The 19316-nt window shown below is 50.7% G+C and overlaps 1 protein-coding gene across 1 annotated transcript in view; it reads left to right on the forward strand.

The window, feature by feature from the left end:
* Nucleotides 1–19316, forward strand: part of IGF1R (insulin like growth factor 1 receptor) — a 208551-nt gene that overhangs the window by 154648 nt on the left and 34587 nt on the right. Inside the window, exons 3-5 of the mRNA XM_058666588.1 lie at nucleotides 11310–11616; nucleotides 14681–14829; nucleotides 16652–16796. Coding sequence (XP_058522571.1) covers nucleotides 11310–11616; nucleotides 14681–14829; nucleotides 16652–16796 — 601 coding nt within the window. The remainder of the gene's footprint in view (nucleotides 1–11309; nucleotides 11617–14680; nucleotides 14830–16651; nucleotides 16797–19316) is intronic.

Below are 19316 nucleotides of genomic sequence, written 5' to 3' on the forward strand. Positions count from 1 at the left end.
TACTATAGAGTGTTTACACTTTCTCTGGCTTTGGGTTTGCTCTGTAGGTGGTGGAAGATTTCCTGTAAGTGTTGCAAGTCCCAGGGTGAGGAGGACTTGCATGCCTGTTGGCACAGCCACAGGAAGGGGCATTTCCTAACCTCTGTTGTCCCCGTGTGTGTAGGTGGATGCTGGGTAATGCAGTGTTCTTTCAACTCTCCAATTGTTGCCAGCTCCTAGGTATGTCTGTGACAATGATAAGAATAGCAGTTTTAGGAATTCCAAATATTGAGTCTTGGAGGCAGATGATCTTCTCCCTAAGTGTGTACTCTGGTTAGAATTGCTCCCTACAATACCTCGTGGGTGAAATGGATATTTCGAGCATGACTGAGCTTATTAAGAGGCCTGGGGCGCTTCCTCTACCGGGGGTTTAGAAATTTCAAAGGATGGGGTGGGGGTGGGGCAGAATTATGGGCATGCTCTGTGGTGAGGCCAGGAGGATGGAAGTAACGAGTTCGAAGTGTGTCTTCTGTGCCCAGCAGAGCTCTTGCGTAGGCTGAGAATGTTAATTGGGGAAGATAAGGTCTTAGATAAGGTCTTCCCATCTGGGACGCAGGAGAAGGTGGACTTGAGGGAAAGTTTAGATGGTGTTTATTTAGGTAAGAGTAATAGGAGTGCAGTTGGGAGAACATACTTTTTGGTGTGGGTGGGTATGCATTTTTTTAAGGTTGTTTGTTTACTGGAGAGTCCGCCACAGAGAGATGGAGAGACAGGGAGAGAGAACTTGCATCTCTCTGCCTTTTCCCTTTCAAGGTGGCCCAGTGGTAGGCTAGACCAGAACCAGGAGTTTCATCCACGTCTTCCGCGTGGATGGTAGGGGCTAAACACTTGGGCCACCTTTCTCTGATTTTCCCAGACCATCAACAGGGAGCTAGCAGGGTCAGAAACCAGCACCTCTAATGCACTTCCTTGCAGCTCTGACAGCAGCCTTACCAGCTATACCACAATGTCGGCATTGAGAACATACATTTGATTTGCTTTCCTTAAAACTGATAGCAGTGTGTGGGATGAAGACAGGGCAGCTGGGCAAAAGCGCCTTTCATAGCAATTCCTGAACCCACGGTATTCAGTTAGAGCCGCAGATTCTTTTTCAAAAGAAGTTGTGTTTTCAAAGGTTGAGAGATGGTTTTCTTTCCAGGAGAAAGCAGGGAGGCCTGGGGGACACTGTGATGGGACTGAAGTCCTGGGCTTTGAGGCTGCAGACCTGTGTGTTTGGCCCAACTGCCATGGGTGGTGTGATAGTTGCAGCTTCCAGTCATTCCTTCTCCCACCATGTTTAGGCGTTCGGCTGGATCCAAAATGCGGGGACCCCCTTCCTTTGGGACATTCATCTCATTTCAAAGATGCTCCCTGGTTATCTGCAATGAAACAGTGAAGTGAGGTGTGCCAGCCTGGGGCTGGGAGTGTGGGGTGGTGGGCTGTCCCCTTTCCCAGGATCCAAGTGCCGGCTTTAGCAAGCATCCCAGAGTCTTGCTGCAGCTACTGTGAGCACACACGGACTACAGGCTTTACCCTGCGTTTAGGTCACTGATTGTTTGCAAAACATGTTCTTTTTTTTGTCACTTGCAGTACTCGTTCTGAGTACAACATAGACACATCCTGAGGGATGTTGTGTGTGCTGTGGCTTCCGTTCCCTGGCCCTCAGGAGACAGCAGCGCCTCTGACATGCAGCAGAAGTGGCTGCATTGCTTGCTCCTTGGAAGAAAGGAAAGGAAAAGAAAGATTTGCAGATCCTGGCTTTCTGGTTATTCAAATCCAGAATTTTGGATGTAATTTTGAAGAAGACATTTATGCTGGAAATTTCGTTTGCTTTCCTAAGTTGGCCATTTTGGGAGTCGTGCAGTGTGCAGGGAGAGGGTTAAGTGGATGTGGGACCCGCAGGCGTGTGTTCCACCAGTTAGTTGCCTGTCTTCTGACGCCCTCATTTGGTGAGCAGGCCTCATGCATTCTCGCGGAATGCCAAGCACGTGCATTCTCAGGCACAGTCAGTGGGCTCCAGTGTAATTTGACTCCTCTTTGTTTATGAACTTTTTAGTGCAAATTATTTGTCTTCAGACCCAAGGTAGAATAACAGCAGGACCCTTGAATGCGCCTTCCTTTGTCCTCTCCCGCCCCTGCTCGCAGTGTTCTGTGGTCAGGGAATCCCGTATGTGCAGCTGTTTGAACCGTGAGCACCAGGCTACCATACCTGCCGCAGTCTGGCCCAGCATGGTGGGGGTCTTTGTGGGTGAGGAGAACCTTGCATTCTCCGTCTACCCTGCAGAGGTGAACAGGATTTGTCATATGTGCTTCATGTTCCAGTTTCCCTGGAATTCAAATGCTTCTGGATTGACCTGCAGAAGAAAGCCAGTACCCAGAGTCAGGGGCTGGTTCTAGAGTCTGACCTCGTGAGTGAGTAAGTTAATGGGAGAAAACTGAAAACACCAAGGGAGCCTTCCTGCTTGCTGAGTGACTACCTCCATTCACTGACTCCTGGGGTGCCTTTGCTGAGTCTTTGGTGGCACCCAGTTTTACCTATTCTTTGCCCCCAAAAGCCCATCACCAACAACAACACTCAACTTTCAAGATTTAAAAAATAACATGTCTTCCGCTTGGAAATCCTCCCACAGTTTGCAAAATCAGCATTCCCAGTCTATCAAACTGCATTTCTTCCCCTTTTCACAAACCACTCTGCCCACCTTGGAAACCGGGGAAATGACAGCTTCCGAGAGGACGGGGTTTGCCTTGCCAGGAGGGGGGTTTCAGTGCTCTTGATACATTCTGGCAGCTTTGATGTTTTTGTCAATCCCACCTCCACCACCCACAGAATTAAAAATGAAGCAAAATAAAATGTGAGCCAACAGGACAGTGTGGGCATGGCAAGTGGTTTTTCCTTCTTATTTTTTAAGTAGTAGTGTTTGCAAAGACATTCCAAAGATGATAGTTGTATATTTGTTTGTTTTTCTGAGGTTCCTGTGAGTCATCATCTCATTTAAATATAAGTCCTGTGTCATCTTTTGTAAGTGGGACTGTCCCCTGGTCCAGCTCTCCAAACCACAGGGTCCTTGGGCCATCCTGTTCCACCCTCACGGACGGCAAGAGTTTGCTCTGCGTCTCGTTGATCGTTTGTGATTGCTGCACAATAATGAAAATGCTTCAGTGTCCAGGGGATGAGGCCAGCGAACAGCTCCGATAATGGAAAGGAGTCATGTGATGTTCAGTGTAACATAGACTCTAGAGTAAACATCGCCGAGCCCCGGAGCGTGCCATCAGGAAGTAATGAGATCACAGGAGAAGCTGGGAGGCAGCGACTGCAGGCTCAGGGGTTATGCATGTGCAGCTATTGCTGCCCCATTTCTCAGGTGGATTTAATTAGAAGACAGAGCAGGATACCCCCACACCCCCCCACACACACACACGGGGCGGGGGAAGAAGATTGAATTTGTACATAAAGGTATCTTTCCCAAACAAAATGTTTCCAAGGCACGATACTATGTTAAGACAGTATGCTTCTAAAAGAGCCCAGACAAATTTGTAGGTGTAGCCTAAGTGTAAGATCGTAAGAGGAACAGGAGTCCAGACGAGACAGTTAAAAGGTAATTCAAGTGGGAAAAACACACACAAAAAAAGAAAGCAAATCTGCCTTCACGGGCGGCCACGGAGTGAAGAGAGATGCTGATACTCTCCTCGGACAGTAGAAAAAATGGGACCATGTACCTTTTCCTACTTTTCCTGAAGCTTTGCCACTCTGGATGCTGTTTCAGGAATGTATGTGATCTCCAGAAACCTTATTTTTAAAGGATCTTATTCATTGGGAAGTCAGTCACAGAGAGGGCTGGAGCTCATCTTCCATGTGCTGGTTCACTCCCGAGACGGCGACGACCGCTGAGCCAGGTGGAAGCCGGAAGCTTTATCAAGCACGTGGGCCATCTGCTGCTGCTTTGCAGGCCCCCAGCAGGGAGCTGGGTTGGCAGTTAGGTAGCCTTGGTGTGAGCCAGCACCCACATGGGGTGCCACTGTCATAGGCAGGTAGGTGCCTTAACTACACCACAACACTAGCCCCTAGAGTCATCCTTCAGAAAAATACTACACATATGCTTCTGAAAATCGTGAGCTCACTGCACACATGTGTCGTCTCTTAAGCAGGCAGCTTGGAGGGGCCGTTCTTGTTCCTCTATTCCACGCCCCTTCGCTAGGATGCGTGCAGGTGTATGAAGATCTAATTTCCACAGAAACTGTACAAGTCCACCACTGCGTGGACCTGGTACATCTATCACAGTTTCCTGGTAAACAGTTCTGCTGCTGTTGGTAAAATTTCATCCAAAACATTGCGTGCTGTTCTCTAAATAGCAATTTCCCTGCAAGAGTCAGTGTTCAGTGAAGTCACGTAAATTGCATTGACGTCAGTGTTTACGTGTGTGGAAAGCAGTTTCTGCAGGGTCCATGGCAGCTTTGCACCTGTTGAAACAGCATCTCTTTCCAAGTTGATACAAAGACCCGTGATGCGCATTAGCCACCCCTGTACAAGTGTGTGCGGCAGCCTGCGTCCCTGGGTATGTAGCCGCCTGGAAATTGGCTCTAACCTGCCGTTTGGAGATGCAGCCTAAACCCCAGAGTCAGCATCCTCTGCCCGTGGGCTTGGCCTCTGCTTGGTGGAAATAGCCCCCAGTTTGTCCATGTGAAACACAGGCCTGCCTTGTTAGGAAATCAGCAACATTGAGGAGCCCACAATACCTCACATAACTTTGTGTATAGTTACAGAGGGTGGAAATCGGGCCATAAGCACGAACAAGCAGACGAGTTATAAATATAGAATACGCTCCCAATTCCACTTCAGTTAGTCATGGAGGGACAGCGTGCGTTTTATAAACTTATAAGGAATATACAAACAGTTCCAAATTTAAAATGACTTGGAGTAGCTTTTAAGTGTGCGAAAAGAGTATTTTTTCCACCCTGTCCTTTTAAGCATCTGTGACAGGCAGGGCTAAGTGATTGTTGTCTTTCTGTGTGCCTGCTGTGCACAGGGTGGGGCGGGGAGGGGGAGCTGCAGGAGCCACCCACTAGGCAATGACTGCTGGAGGCAGGGAAGGGGCGGGCTGAGTCCTGACTGACAGCTCTGCAGCAGCGCGCTTCCTTCCTGGACACCGCCCCTTTCACCGCCTCATCTTCCACCCTTATTTTTTTCCCCCATGAAAATCTGTCCAACTCTCCCAATATTGTGGTAAGATTTGTGAGGCTTTTTTTTAAAGAGCTGATTGATTGAAAAGGCAGAGTTGTAAAAGAGGAAGAAAAAGAGTGATCTTCCACTCTCCCTGAGAGCACAGTGACCAGGGGTACGCCAGCTCAGAGCCAGGAGCTCCATCCTGCTCTCCCATGTAGCTTTTGGGGACTAAGCACTTGCAGCACCCTCGGTGGCTTCCTCAGGTGCATTAGCCAGGAGCTGGATTGGAAGACGAGCAGCCAGGACTAAAATCAGCACTTACATGGGAACTGGTGTCCCTTCAGCTGCTTAATTTATTGTACCACTGAATAAGAGGCTTGAAAGAATAATTGGAAAATTGTATAAAGTACAGTGAATGGGCCCGGTGCAGTAACCTAAGAGCTAAAGTCCTCGCCTTGCACACCCAGGATCTCCTATGGGCACCGGTGCTAATCCCAGTGGCCCCACTTCCCATCCAGCTCCCTTCTTGTGGCCTGGGAAAGCAGTTGAGGACTGCCCAAAGCCTTGGGATCTTGAACCCACATGGGAGACCTGAAAGAGGGTTTTGGCTCCTGGCTTCAGATTGGCGCAGCTCCAGCTGTTGCAGCCGGTTGGGAAGTGAATCAACAGATGGAAGATCTTCCTCTTTGTCTCTTCTCTCTGTATATCTGACTTTCCAATAAAAAATGCAATTTTTTAAAAGTACAATGAAAAAAATTGTATAAGAATATGTTATATAAAAATACAGGGATAGTCAAAGGGGTGGACATTGTCCACCTGCCTTCTTCAGGCACTTAGTTAACTTCCTTTCATGTGGAGTTCCCTCAGTGGAGCAGGCAGAGAGTAGAGCCACCCAGCCGAGCCCTCTCCCTCACAGCCCAGGGGCCCTGGCTGCTTTTCCCTGATGGCGAAGTGTCACACGCACAGTCTCGTCACTTTGGGAACATTATCAGATCCTCCTTTTCAGAGTGAATCTGGAATGCCAATAGATCCTGAGATCCCAAGGCGCCTTTTGACAGACATACCTGTGACTTTATCTTTACCTCTTGCATGCCAAGTCTTACAGAGCTGGCTCCCCTAGAGTCGGATCATGCAAATCAACATTTGTGAATGAAAACAAGAAACGAGATACTGGCAAGAGCTGCACCAAGAGTGCCGCGTGAAGAGGGGTGCTGCAGCAAAGGAGGTCGGATCCAAAGGCCACCTGGTAGAAGCTGGCCTCCGATGAACCGTGCAGCCCAGGCACAGTAAGAGACAGCGCTGACTCGGGGTTGCTGGGGACAAGGGTTTGCCATAGGGAATGGCTGACAGGTGCAGTGGTATTCTTTGGAGTGATGAAAGTATTGTCAAGATCAATGGTGAGCGATTGTAGGGCTCAGCAAAGACACTAAAGCCATTGGCTTGTACACTTTCAAGGGGTGAACTCTGCTTCTCTTGAGCTGTTGGGAAAACTCAGGAAGGATGGAAAAGAATCCTCTTGCGTCTGGGTCCACCTGCTGCCTCGGGGCCCCTCGCGTTCCTCGAGATATGCTGGTCTCTGACTGTTTAGCCCCCCAGGTCTCTGATAGTTGAGACTGTAGCTCGCCCTCCTTCTGGCTGTTTGGTTGGCAGTGTGTGTATGTGTATGTGTGTATGATCTGGTCAGATTTGCTTGTAAGTTCCTGAGATTTAAATAGGCCCAGTGGGCACTGTCAGTAAGCAGTTACTTCTTTCATTAGTGAAATACTCGCAGCAGCAGCCAGCAGCCAGACCTTGTGGCTTACCTCCTGTCCCCAAGAGCAACACTCCGCTTGGTACAATGTTTCTGTGAGCCCAGATTGTGTGCTCCCACGGAGGGCCAGCACAACACTTAAGTGTTTTCTAGTCCTGCGTGATAAACTTCTGGATTGATGAAGAGAGTAAACTCTCTTGTTGGGTGGAACTGGCCCTGAGGCCACTGCGTTGAGTATTCCTGAGTCTGTGTTGGCTCTCTGATGGTTCAGCATTTCTGTGTGGGTGCATCTGCCCCTAGGGTGTGCCACAGCAACAGGGTGCCTTCTGTGAGAGGGCATGGGTACCTGGCTGGACACTCAGACAAGACACAGCATTGCAGATTCACGCTGGGAAACGTTCTGTGTTCATGTATTAACACAAACAAGGAAGCCTAGCCTAGGGTGTCTGTTAAATGGAAGGAAGCAGACTCGGAGCCTTAAACATGCTCAGATGGGGGAGCAGGATCCCTTTGTCCACTATGGCTTGAACTGCAGAAGTCTCAGTCCCCATGATCCAGCCCTCTTCTAAGCAGCCAGTGGGGCATGCTGAGAGCTCTGCTCAGGTGTATGTCCCATGGCCCTGGCTACACCCCCACAGCTCTGGACCTGTTGATAACCTTTAATCCAGCAGGCTCCGACTCTCTCTTCTAGGTCTGGCCAGGCTGTACTGTTTCCTTTGGAACAGGAAGAGCTTTCTCCCAGCCACCCCACCATTGGGAAGAGAAACATTGTAGCCTATGCCATTGTCTTTGGTGAACACAGAAGTCACGCTTGAACCTTCAGTGCACTCTCTGCTCCCAGCCCATCCTCAGGAAGTCTTACAGTCCTGATTACCTCCCAGGGGTCCACTTTCAAATGCTACCAACATGTGAATTTCAGTGGGAGTTCCCATCCTGTGATACTGGCACAGCTGCAACCAACTTAATGCTTCATGCTGAATGGAATGTGGTCAAAAAACAAAAATGTATCAGGGTCATAGGCGTGGGCAGGGCAGGGGTGTGTAGGAGAAGATGCCACACTGAGAGCATCTTTTCACACCTGCCATGAGCCCTGTGCCCGCCGTGGCACCCCTGGGCTGCTATACACCTAGTCCTAGCTTCTGGGGAGGGGGACCTGCTCGCTGTCCAAGCTCCAGTTCCCAACCAGAAGGCAGGGGTCTGCTTCCCTGAGGCACCTGCGCTACGTGGGAAAGCAGCAGGTGCACTGGTGGCAGGAGCGGGCCCGAGAGAGAACTGGCTGCTTCATATTTCTCCTCTCTCGCACACGTGCGTTGATTAGGGAACCAGAGGGAAAGCAGCTAGAATCAATCTTGCTTGAGCTCTGTCCCCAGGCCCTCACTACCATGCCAACAAGCCTTGGACAGAACCTGAGTGTGTTATCATCACACACCTGTGTTTTGTGTATCTGTGGGGAGGGTGTCAGGGTGGATATAAACATGGCACGGAGAGTTCACAGATGCAGTTCACTTCCTGGCATTGTAAAGGAACAGAGTCTCTTTGCTTCTCCACAAAGAATCAAAATAAAGCCCTCTCCAAGGTGTGACCCCCACCTGTGCCACTTTCCCCACTTGCACGGTTCTGGGCCATTGCTGCTGCTAGAAAGACGGTTGTCTTTGGAAGTGAACGTCTGGTCACCCAGCCCCTGACAGTTGTCCCTATGCTTTTAAAATCACCCCTACCTACTCTCATCCTCTCATCGCTTGGCTTCCAGCTCCCTTGCCTTTGTGTTCCAGTTGTGCCAGGTTTCCCTCCTCACCTCCACCACAGGGCCTACTCTACCCTGGTGAGTCAGCCGCGGCCCCGGGCACCTGCTAGCTCTTACTCACTTGTCAAGCTGTGGCCTGGCCTGGAAGGCCCTGTCCCCCCTCCACTCCCCCAGCAGTCCTGACCAGCCATTTGTTTGCCCTTCTCGGTATGAGCCCCAGGGAGGCTAGGGCCTAGCTGCAAGGTCAGCAGGTGCCTCTTCTGAGAATGCCAGGTTCCTGGCCCTGGGGAGAAGGAGTGGACCCTGTGGATCAGATGGCAAGGCCAGAACCCCCTGCGTCTCCCTCCCTCCTTTCCCCTTCCTTGCCACCCCTCCCTGTGGTCTAATGGAGTCAGTTGTCTCCTCACAAGGCGGAGAGGCAAGAGATCCGTGTCTCCCTGGTGCCCTCTAGAGGCCAAAATCCACTTTCCTGGCGATGGTGGCTGTGGGTCTGGATGCCTAAGGGTACAGCCTATCAGGAAAGGCCTTAGCTTTTTGTCTGGAACACAGATCTGCAGTGCTTTTCAGCGCAACCCCAAAATAGCTAAGGTGTCCCGCATGTGCCCCCTGCATTGTGATTGGAGCTTTAACTTATTTGATCATGCGGGAGCTACAGCCGTCCCTCAAAAATGATTTGGGATGCAACTGTTTGCATTGCGAGAAATTCTGTGGCCAAGGGCCCTTTGCTACATTTCTCGTGGAATCTTAGACTTTAGTATCACACACTGTTAAGATGCGATTTCCTGTAGTTGAAGATTGTTTAAGAGTTTACTGGCAAGAGCAAAAGCAAATTAAAGAAAAATAGAAGGATAAATACAAGGACTTGGGGGGCGAGAAGGAGTGAAGAATGGTGGATGGGATTTTTTTTCTTGTCCCCCAAAATGAAGAGAATGAACTTTTAAATGCAGTGCCTCATTTGTATGTGGCTGTGACCCCAAGCCGGTCTTTTTCATGGTCAGTATGGGCCATGTTGTTTGCTTTTCCAGCAACTGAGACAGTCATTTTTATTTTTATTGTTGGCCACTCTCAGAATTTCAAGGACTAGAAACATCTCCTGGGCAAAATCAATTTGCTTGTCCCTCCGTCGTCTGTTCCTTCTCAGCAGCCTCCGGCTTCCTGATCATACTGTCGATGTTGAAGTGCCCCGTGTGTGCCTGACTACTACAAGCAGGGTCAGGGGTCCCCTTGCTCCCCCTGCTGTGGCACTGTAGTTTGGAATATGGTGACTGCCCTCAGTGTTAAATCTTGGCCCCCAAGTGGGGCAGCCATCCATCTCTGGCGAGACACACTCTCCAGTGGATGGCTTGACGCAGCAGGATCATTTGTGAGGATGGATCCTGATGGAACGTGTGGGATGCTGCTGAAGACTGACGCTCCGATTGTAATAGCACAAAGTTGAGGGTCAGGGAACTGTGGAGCAGTAGGAGCCTGGGCTAGCGGGTGACAGATGCCTTGTCCTGCCTGGGGTGCAGGGCTGCTGCTCGCTGCTGGTGGAATGAGGAAATGCTTTCAGAAGAGCTTGGTCCCTTTTACAAGTTGTTTATATTTAAAGGGCCTCGCACATGAATAAGGGCCTGGGGTGTGTGTTAGGGGCTGGGTGGTGGGCTAAAGGGCCTTTTGTGGGAAGGTGGGCATCTGGGTTCCTTGTGTTTTCCTGTCTTATCTCTAATGTCTGTTTTTTTTTCCCAAACATGAACTTTTATTATGAGAAAACACAAATAATAGAATCTTCTCAATATTGCATGCCAGAATAGAAAATATACACATTTAAATGATTTTGTATTGTTTTGCAACTCAGGGGAAAAAGTAGGACATCTATAATGCAAACCAGATTTCATGTTTTGTTGATTTATATTTTATTTACGAGTGAGGCTAACAGCCCATGGAGTGCGATGGTTGCGGCATTGTTATGGAATAAAACGCCAGCTCATCTGTTTGGGATGTAAATTGTGAATCTGTGGGTCCTAGCGCTGTTTTCAGTTAGCTGCAGTGTGGAGGGGCTCTGTGGAAGTGGTTTCGGACATCCTCCCGCCCCTGGTACTCAGAGCGTGCCCACACCCCTGCATTCTCATCGGTGAGATGCGGCGGCTTCTGGTTGATCTAAAGGTGTGGTCTTTGTGGGATCAGGGTATGCATTTGTAACTCTAGGTAATGTCATCTTGCCATCGCTGTCTAATTGGTTTCAAGATCATCGAGCATTTCTGCACAGTGAGGCTTTGAAGCGGGTTTCAGTAAGAAACTTACTTGGAGTACAGGTTGGTCTAGCCGCAGCGCTTGCTGAAGTGCTAGTGGACAGGCTGTAGCAGCCTTCTAACTGGATATGGTCACTCCACCTTACAGAGGAGAATGGGAGTGGTCAGGGTCACAGAAGCCCAGGACTTGACCAGGCTAGGAGCCCCCAGAGTGGCTAGGCGCTCTGCCTATCTAATGAGGAGTGAGTGGGCAGTGGTCATCTCTGTGGGCATTGCATGGAGTAGTTGCATGGTATTCTGATTCCTTGATGGGCCACCCAGTGACCTGCAGCCTGCGGCCACGCCTGCAGGAGGAAACAGGTAACACCGCCCTTTCTTATGGTGCTCTTCTCTTTGTCCTCACAGTGTGCCCAAGCTCATGCGGGAAGCGAGCCTGCTCGGACAACAACGAATGCTGCCACCCTGAGTGCCTGGGCAGCTGCTATGCACCCGATGACAACACGGCCTGCGTGGCCTGCCTCCACTACTATCATGATGGCACCTGTGTGACAAGCTGTCCGCCCAACACCTACCGATTTGAGGGCTGGCGCTGCGTGGACCGTGACTTCTGCGCCAACATCCTCAGCGTCGACGAAGGCGAGGGCTTCGTCATCCATGACGGCGAGTGCATGCAGGAGTGCCCCTCGGGGTTCATCCGCAACGGCAGCCAGAGGTCAGTGCTGGTTGCACAGAGGGTAACCCCAACTGCAGGCCCGTCTGTGTGGGACCAGTGGAGAGGCCTGGAGTAGCCTGAATTCGTAAGGATATCCTGGGAGTGGCTGCCACGTGTCTGTGTTGTTTTCCCCAACTCGCAATTTAGCTCTTGGCTAGTTCCCTGTGCACATGCTGAGCTGCTCTCCAGGAGCTGGGGCTGAAGGTGGAGGTTGCCCACCCCAGGTACTGTACCACATCCCCCTAGTGCAGGCTCTGAGAGGGCAAGGGGGAAGAGGAGATGAGGCCTGGCTGGTTGGCTGGGCATGTGGCAGGCTGGCCTGGCTGCAAGGCTGGGCCTAAGCCAGATGTTGTCATGCACACACACCAACTTACAGATAGGAGCCCCTCTTTCAGGACCCCCACCTTCGCTCTTACCCTTGACTCCAGTGTCCACCCTGGTGACGGTGGGCCTGCACCTAAGAAGGAGTTCCTTAGAACAAGCCCCTCTGTCTGCGTGTGCCTGTGAGGCTGGTAGGAACCTGCTGCTGCCGTAGGCTTTTGCAGAGAGGTACTAGCATTGTTACAGAGTTCAGTGACCCTCACTGTGGAAACTTGGGAGACTCAGAACTTTCAGGGGATGAGTTCGGCTGTCCCAGACCAAGCACTGCCATCGTGGTGAGCAGAACGGGGAGGTCTTCCAGTTCTGAGGTCTTCAGAGTAAATCTGTTCTGTGAATACAAAATAGTCCCGGAGAGGTGAGCTCCGCTTTGCAGGACCGTCTTTGCTGCAGTCCATTTCTGGGAACCGCACAGAGCAAATCTTCATCGAGGAGGGGTTGACCGCCTGGTGGTGTTTGGAGCTGTTGCTCCCATGGTCGGCTCACTTCCAGATTCAAGATAAAATTTGTTTTCTCTCGGAGCATTTCATGTGGAGCAGCTTTTTCTTCTGGTCCTAATTTCTGTGAACCCTATCACAGTAAACAGGAAGCAGTAAAGACTTTGAGATGATAAATGGGGCCAAGAACGGTAATGAGCCATAAAGTACACAGATTCCACCCCAAAACACATTCTCAGTGTGCTGGCAGCCTTTGGCCATGGAGGGCTTTACTGGTGCCCACCTGGAGCCTGAGGCTGCAGCCTGGCTTCCCGAGGAGGCTCAAGCTAAGAGTCCCCTTGGTTCTGGAGCCGGGGCAGGGCAGCAGGCCTGGGAGCACCTGGGCCTGCCTGCAGGTGCACTTTATTGTACTGTGGGGAGACAGTCCTATGGGCAGCCAAGGTGAGGGCCCACGAAGCACTGCCCCATTCCCCTGACCCATCTTTATGATCTGCCTTTTCCATTTTGAAATAAACTCCCATCAAGAGATAGTAACTCCCTGCTCCCAGCCTTTAAGGTCTGTTTAAAACTCTTACTTTAAAATATATGTGTTTAATAATCATAATACCCCGTTGCTACCAGAGTGGATTTGAGAATACTTACATGAATACCATGCTATTAGAATACTTCCCCTGGAAAAACCCTGGTTTAAGAACCTTCCTAGACATTTTAGCAAAGTGTGTGTGTCTCGGGAATTCCTCTTTGGTTAAAAGATGGAGAGAAACTAACCATGCACTTACCTTACAACGCAGTGGTTGCAAGCCTGGACATTTGTCCCAGAGACATGAAAGCGTTGCACGTTCACTCACAGTCAGATACATGTTTGTAATGCCACAGTCTGAAAATACTCGGTGTTATGTGGTAGGTGAGTGGCTAAGCAAGCCGGGCTGTGCCCACACTGAGAACTATTGCTCAGCAGTCAAAAGGAACAGACCATTGAAACACAACTTGGATGGGTCTCAAGGACATTTTGTTGTGTGAAAAGAAAAAACGCCAATCGCTAAAGGCCACATACTGTCTAATTCCCTTTATGTAACATTCTGGAAATGACAGAATGACAGACATGGAGAGCAGTTTAGCAGTTGCCAGGCATTGGGAATATTGGGGGCGGGGGTGATGGTGCCTGGGTGGATGGCACGAGCTGATCTTTCTTCGTGTGGATTCTACAGATCTGCACACTGGCTCAGGAGCACAGCACTCCACACACCTTGTGGCCGTGTTCATTTCCTGGTTTTCATATTGCAGAATCACCATGTTAGATGCAGTGGCCATGGGAGGAAATTAGGTGAAGGGCATGTGAGGTCTCTGTGCTGCCTGCAGCCTTCTGGGAACCTGCGGGGTCTCAAAACAGGGTTTTAGACACGGAGGCCTTGGGAGAGGACAATTTCTGGACCACTTAGAAATGACCAAGGCAGGTGCTGGGCACAGGGGTCCATCTGGTTTAGAATTGGTCCTGCCTTCTGATCCTGGTTGTATACATAGCTTTGGATCCCAAGGTTGGAGGTATGAGGCAGGAGAGGAACTGCCCGACTCCCACTGCTCTGTGTCAGGTTGGGGTTAACCTGTGAAGTGGGGACACAACACAAAGTAACAGAAACGCCTTGCTTCTATTGCATATGTGGCAGAAACAACATTTGGATAAATTTACATGTTTCTGCAAAGCACTGTCAGGAAGCAGCCTCAGCTGTGCCTGTGCAGGAGTAGAGCTGTGCCGTGTGCCTTTTGGAATCCTCGGTGGGCTCTGCTGGCAGCTCTGGCCGCGGGGGCCAGCACCCTGATGGCGGCAGAGGTGCTGTAGTCCCTGGGGCCACCCCCAGCTCCTGCTGCAGGGAGGGGGGGTACAGGTGTGGGCCAGGCCTTCCGAGGACAACCCTGTCCTCTAGGGCCCCCAGAGCTCCCTTCCTCCCACATGGGGCCAGCTGGCCCACCAGTCGACAGCCCGCACTGCACACATGCTCCCAGGATGGAGCAGCATTTTGTCTGGAGACAAGCAACGTGCTCTCTCTTCATAGGCACTTGTCTCTTTTTGGCTGCAGTTGGAGCGTGTGCTTGGGCTGAGAAACCGGGCCATCACTGTACACTTCCAATAGTTGCTTCCTGTAGTGTGTGCTAGAATAATGCCTGAGAAGCATGCAATTAGAGCTGTTTCAATGCAAGGAGACTCAATTCTCTATGTTCTTTCTGTACGTGTGTGTATTCGTCTTCCACAGCATGTTCTGCGTCCCATGCGAAGGTCCTTGCCCCAAGGTCTGTGAGGAAGACAAGAAAACAAAGACCATTGATTCTGTAAATTCTGCTCAAATGCTCCAAGGCTGCACCATCTTCAAGGGCAATTTGCTCATTAATATCCGACGAGGCAGTAAGTATCCCCCCTCCCCAGAGGCATGGCCGGCTCTGTAGGCCTTCTTCCAGGAATACTTTCCCTGCCCTCTCCTGGCATCGAAATACCACACAACATGGTGTGAATGCTCCCTGCCCAACTCCTCTCCTCTGAGTCCCTCTCAGAGACAAAAGGCAGGTCTCGTAGGTCGGAAGGGACCACGCTGCTCCCTGTGAGGAGGGTCGCCTTTCTGTCAGTCCCATCATGCACAGCTCAGGCGCCCCAGGAGCCCTGTGACAGGCAGACGGCTCAGGGCAGGGCCTCTGCACCTGCAGCTGCTTCCCGACCTGCTGCCCTGACTGTGGGTTATTGGATACATCAAGGAGCCTGAGCAAAAGGGAAGTGTTTCATGATGGCACATTAAAGTTTCATAAGGAGTTGGTAGCTCTCCCAGTGTACTTCTGAGAGCCTAGAAGGTGCAGCCACATGTTGTTGTACACGTTAACACTTGGCTCTCGTCCCTTGTGTGCAGAAGGTGGCGCTGGTGCACAGCAGCTTCGCTGACAGGGCCTGTCTTTAACCCACAAGGGCCTCTCTCAGTGGTGTCACTTGGACTGGGTCTGCGTGGTTGTTTTATAAGCGAGGATAAGAACAGTGAGAAGACCAAGTCTGGGAAAGGAATTTCTGGCTTCTCACATCGTTTCTTAGGTTCTTTTTCAGTCTGGAGGGGGCGCCAGGGGGTAATGTATTTATTCTGTGACTTACCACATTTATTACTGTACTCATCCCTAAAACTCAGTTTCTAAGAGCGTAAGCCTCTGTTTAACCTGCTGCTGAGGATGAACCCTTAGTGAATTCGATCCATGGAGAAGTCTCGCCACAATAGGAGTTGGTACTTACTCACCTGTGCGCTGTAGCCTCCTGTTTAAGTCCCAGGGAAGGCTGGCTGGGCTGGAGGGACGGAGTGTTACAGGAGATGGACGCTGCCTGCCTGGAGCCGGAGCCGGGCCTGTGCTGTGCGTTTAAATTCACCATTTCTTCTTTGAAACATACCTGTGAGCAAACTCATCTTTCCAGCTTGGATTGTCATTTAGTTTCCCATGGAAAGCGATGAAAGCAGGTGTGAAATTTTGAGGGGTTCTTTCCCAGCCCCCCCAGGAGGCTGCCCTTCTGTTATTTTTGTCTATTCAAAGCAAAGTAGGATCTCTTAGTCAGTAAATCTTCCTAAGGCACACACAGTGAAACCCCGTTTGTTACAGCATTCTGAATTCTTTAGCATCTGTAGTATAATTTTGGTCTATGTTAAGTCAAGTTGTTTGTTTTTAGGAGAGACAGGAGCGTGGGGGGGAAAAAAGGACAGGAAATGCAGCGCTTCTGCAGTGTGTTGTTTCTGCAGCTATTTTTGCCCGTTAGGAAATGAATCCCCTGGCATTATGGAAAGCTGAGGAGTGGATCCTGAGCACTCACCTGCTGGTACCCACCCTTGGCATCGTCTGGGGATACTTGGCAGCAGTCTCCATGAGCCGGGATCTGTAGAGCTAGTGCTGTGTGTCTTAGGACCTGGGAGTGCAGAGTAGGCAGCTCCCGGTGAGGCCGAGAAGCTGCTGCCCCAGGCCTGGCCCTGTGCACAGAGCCTGGCAGAAGACATAGCCTGGCTGTGTCAGCTAATTGGCAGTGCAGTAGTCATGATTCTGTAGTGAGCGCACAGCCCCTGCCTTGTCTTGGAGGAGGGAAGAGAAGTACAGGATTTTGACGAGGGGCTGTTTAGTTCTGTGCCAGGAGCCCCCATGTTGGTGAGAAGCCAAGTTGGTCACCTCGGCTGGAAGTGAGCCCTCAGTGAATTATTCTCCCCTCCCCATAGATAACATTGCCTCAGAGCTGGAGAGCTTCATGGGGCTCATCGAGGTGGTCACGGGCTACGTGAAGATCAGCCACTCGCACGCCTTGGTCTCCTTGTCCTTCCTGAAGAACCTCCGCCTGATTCTCGGAGAGGAGCAGCTGGAAGGGTAAGTGTGCTACACTGTCCCATGCTAGGCAGCGGCTCCCGCTAGCAGACTAACCCACCAAGGGATGGCCCTACTTGGCAATGAGACAGGAAGAGGTCACCACATGGCCTGGGCTGCCCAGGTTGCAGGTTGCAGGCCCTCCCTGTGACCTGCTTAGAAGTGCCTGTCCTCCTCCTCCGCCAACTTTGTGGGGAGTGGGGTGCCAAAGCTGCTCCCAGGAATAGGAAAGGCCATCGCAGAATGGCGGCTGGCCCAGGGCCAGGAGGCGGGGTTGGTCTCACCAGCAGGTAAACAGGAAGTCCCAGGGATAGGCTGATGCCCTCGCTGCGATTATGTCATTGCTACTGGCCTATCAGGTAGCGCCGAGTGGACCCACAGTGAGAAGTGATTGGTGGAGAATGGTATAAAAGCAGCCGCTAAAAGCAATAAGATGGGTGGGGAGAAGAATGGGGAGAAAAGCAGGAGAAAAAGATAAGGCCCATGGGGAGAAAAGCTAAGACCTACGGGGAGAAGGACAGGGAGAAAAGCAGAAACGCAGCGGAGAAGGGGTATAAAAGCAGCTGCTTTTGGCAATAAGGGGTCTGGTTGCGGTTTCGGCTTTTCCCCGACCCGTAAGAGTGCCTCGTAGGTAGTGCCGCTGCTGGGTGGCGACACAGCGTGACCCTTGTCATGCTGCAGGATGCTGGTCTCAACTTTCAGAAAGTTGCATTTCTGAAAACAGCTGGAACTTGAAAGACTCGAAGGAGTACAGACAGGTCATTTCTCCCGCTAGCAGACGAACCCACCAAGGGACGGCACTACTGGGTAATGAGACGGGAACAGGTCGCCGCTTGGCCTGGGCTGCCCTGAGTCACAGCTTGCTTCTTACTGACCAGTTTATAAGATTTGTGTTGCTGATGAAAATTTTGTTAATAAATAGGAGTGCACCTGGTGCCCGGGAAATGGTGGGGGAGAGGGCTGTGGGCTGTTGGTAGAAGGATCAGAGCTGGTGCTGGCTGCGTGGACCATGTCTGGGTGGGTTTGGCCTGGGGTATACCCCTTCCCATGTGCCCTGCCTCTTCACCCTCTTCTGTTCAAGACAGCTCTTGCCCTGCTTGACATGGAGATTTAGAAATAAAAGGCATGAATCCTTCTAAACAAGATTTGAGAAAATGATTCAAGATACAAAGAGGTAGGAAGGCCATGGGAAAGGCCACGCTGGCTGGTTATCTGCCCCCACTGGATCAGGTTACACGAGGGCTGCTTTCCATCATCCCTGTTTTCTCACACTGACTCTTGACCCACGCTGAATTCTTGGAATTCCATCATCCAATATAACGGAAGTGCCAGGGCAGCTCTCAAGAGTGTATGGTCCCCACACCAGGAATGCTGAGCCTATAGACTGACGCTTGGTCCTGAGTGGAATGCCTGCCACTCACCAATTTAGGTATTGTATTCAATATTAAAAGAACAATTATGGTTCTTTTTAAAAGATGAATTTATTTGGAAGGCCTAGTTGAGAGAGCTTCCATCTGCTGGTTCATTCCCAAGAAGGCCACAGCAGCAGGCCTAAGCCTGGTCGAAGCCAGGAGCTTAGAACTCCATTTGGGTCTCCTGTGTGAGTGGGACCATTACCTGCTGTCTTCACAGCACATTAGCTGGAAGCTGGAGTGGAAGTAGAACAGCCGGAACTCAAATCAGTGCTTATACGGCAGCACAGCGCACTGTGCCGCCATAGCCGTCCCTTAGCTGTTCTCTCCAAGTAGGTTTGTGTTTCTGGAATCCCTGGTGTGAGTAAGCAATTTATATTTGATTGACAGCTGTCCAGTTTTCCTGCTGCCTAAGGATAGAACTGTGTTTTTCTTTTCCTAGGCTGTTTTAGCAACAGACACAGATGTGGAAGCTAAGAGAATTTAATTTTTGTTAGGTTAGGAATGATTTTCACTGTGTGTTAGCTATAAGTATTATGTTGAGCAGAGGCATGGTGTGTCTCTCATGTTCTGAACCTTCTGGGATCTGTTGGGCTGGGCAAGGAGGGCAGGTGGGGTCATCTTGATGAGCTGCAGACCCTAGTGCTGGGGGCACTTCCTTGGTTTAGTTAAGGCAGAGTTAGAAAGGGAAAGAAACAGAGCGATCTAATCTGCTGCTTCACTCCACAAATGGTGACCACAGCTGGAGCTGGGTCAGGTCTCCCATGCGGGTGGCAGAGACCCCAAACTTGAGCCATCCTCTGCTGCTTTCACAGGCGCATCAGCAGGGAGTTGGCTCGTTAGTGGATGCCGGCACTACACACCGCTGCCTTACTGGCCACACCACAGTGTCCTGTCGAAGTCATACAGAGAGAATATTTGGGCTTGGGATTTTGGCATCAGTGCTGGGAACTTTCTATGCACAGCAAGGATTGGAAGCTCCTGTGTTCTCATTCTTATCTCTTTTTATCACGTATATATCCGCAACACACTTTGTTTTTTTCTGAAGATCTTGTCACACTGCTGTCTTAGAATACTGTGTTTGCTGTAGCCATCTTCGAGCTCATGAGAA

The sequence above is a fragment of the Ochotona princeps genome, chromosome 6 (genome assembly GCF_030435755.1).
Source record: "Ochotona princeps isolate mOchPri1 chromosome 6, mOchPri1.hap1, whole genome shotgun sequence".
Taxonomy (NCBI): Eukaryota; Metazoa; Chordata; class Mammalia; order Lagomorpha; family Ochotonidae; genus Ochotona; species Ochotona princeps.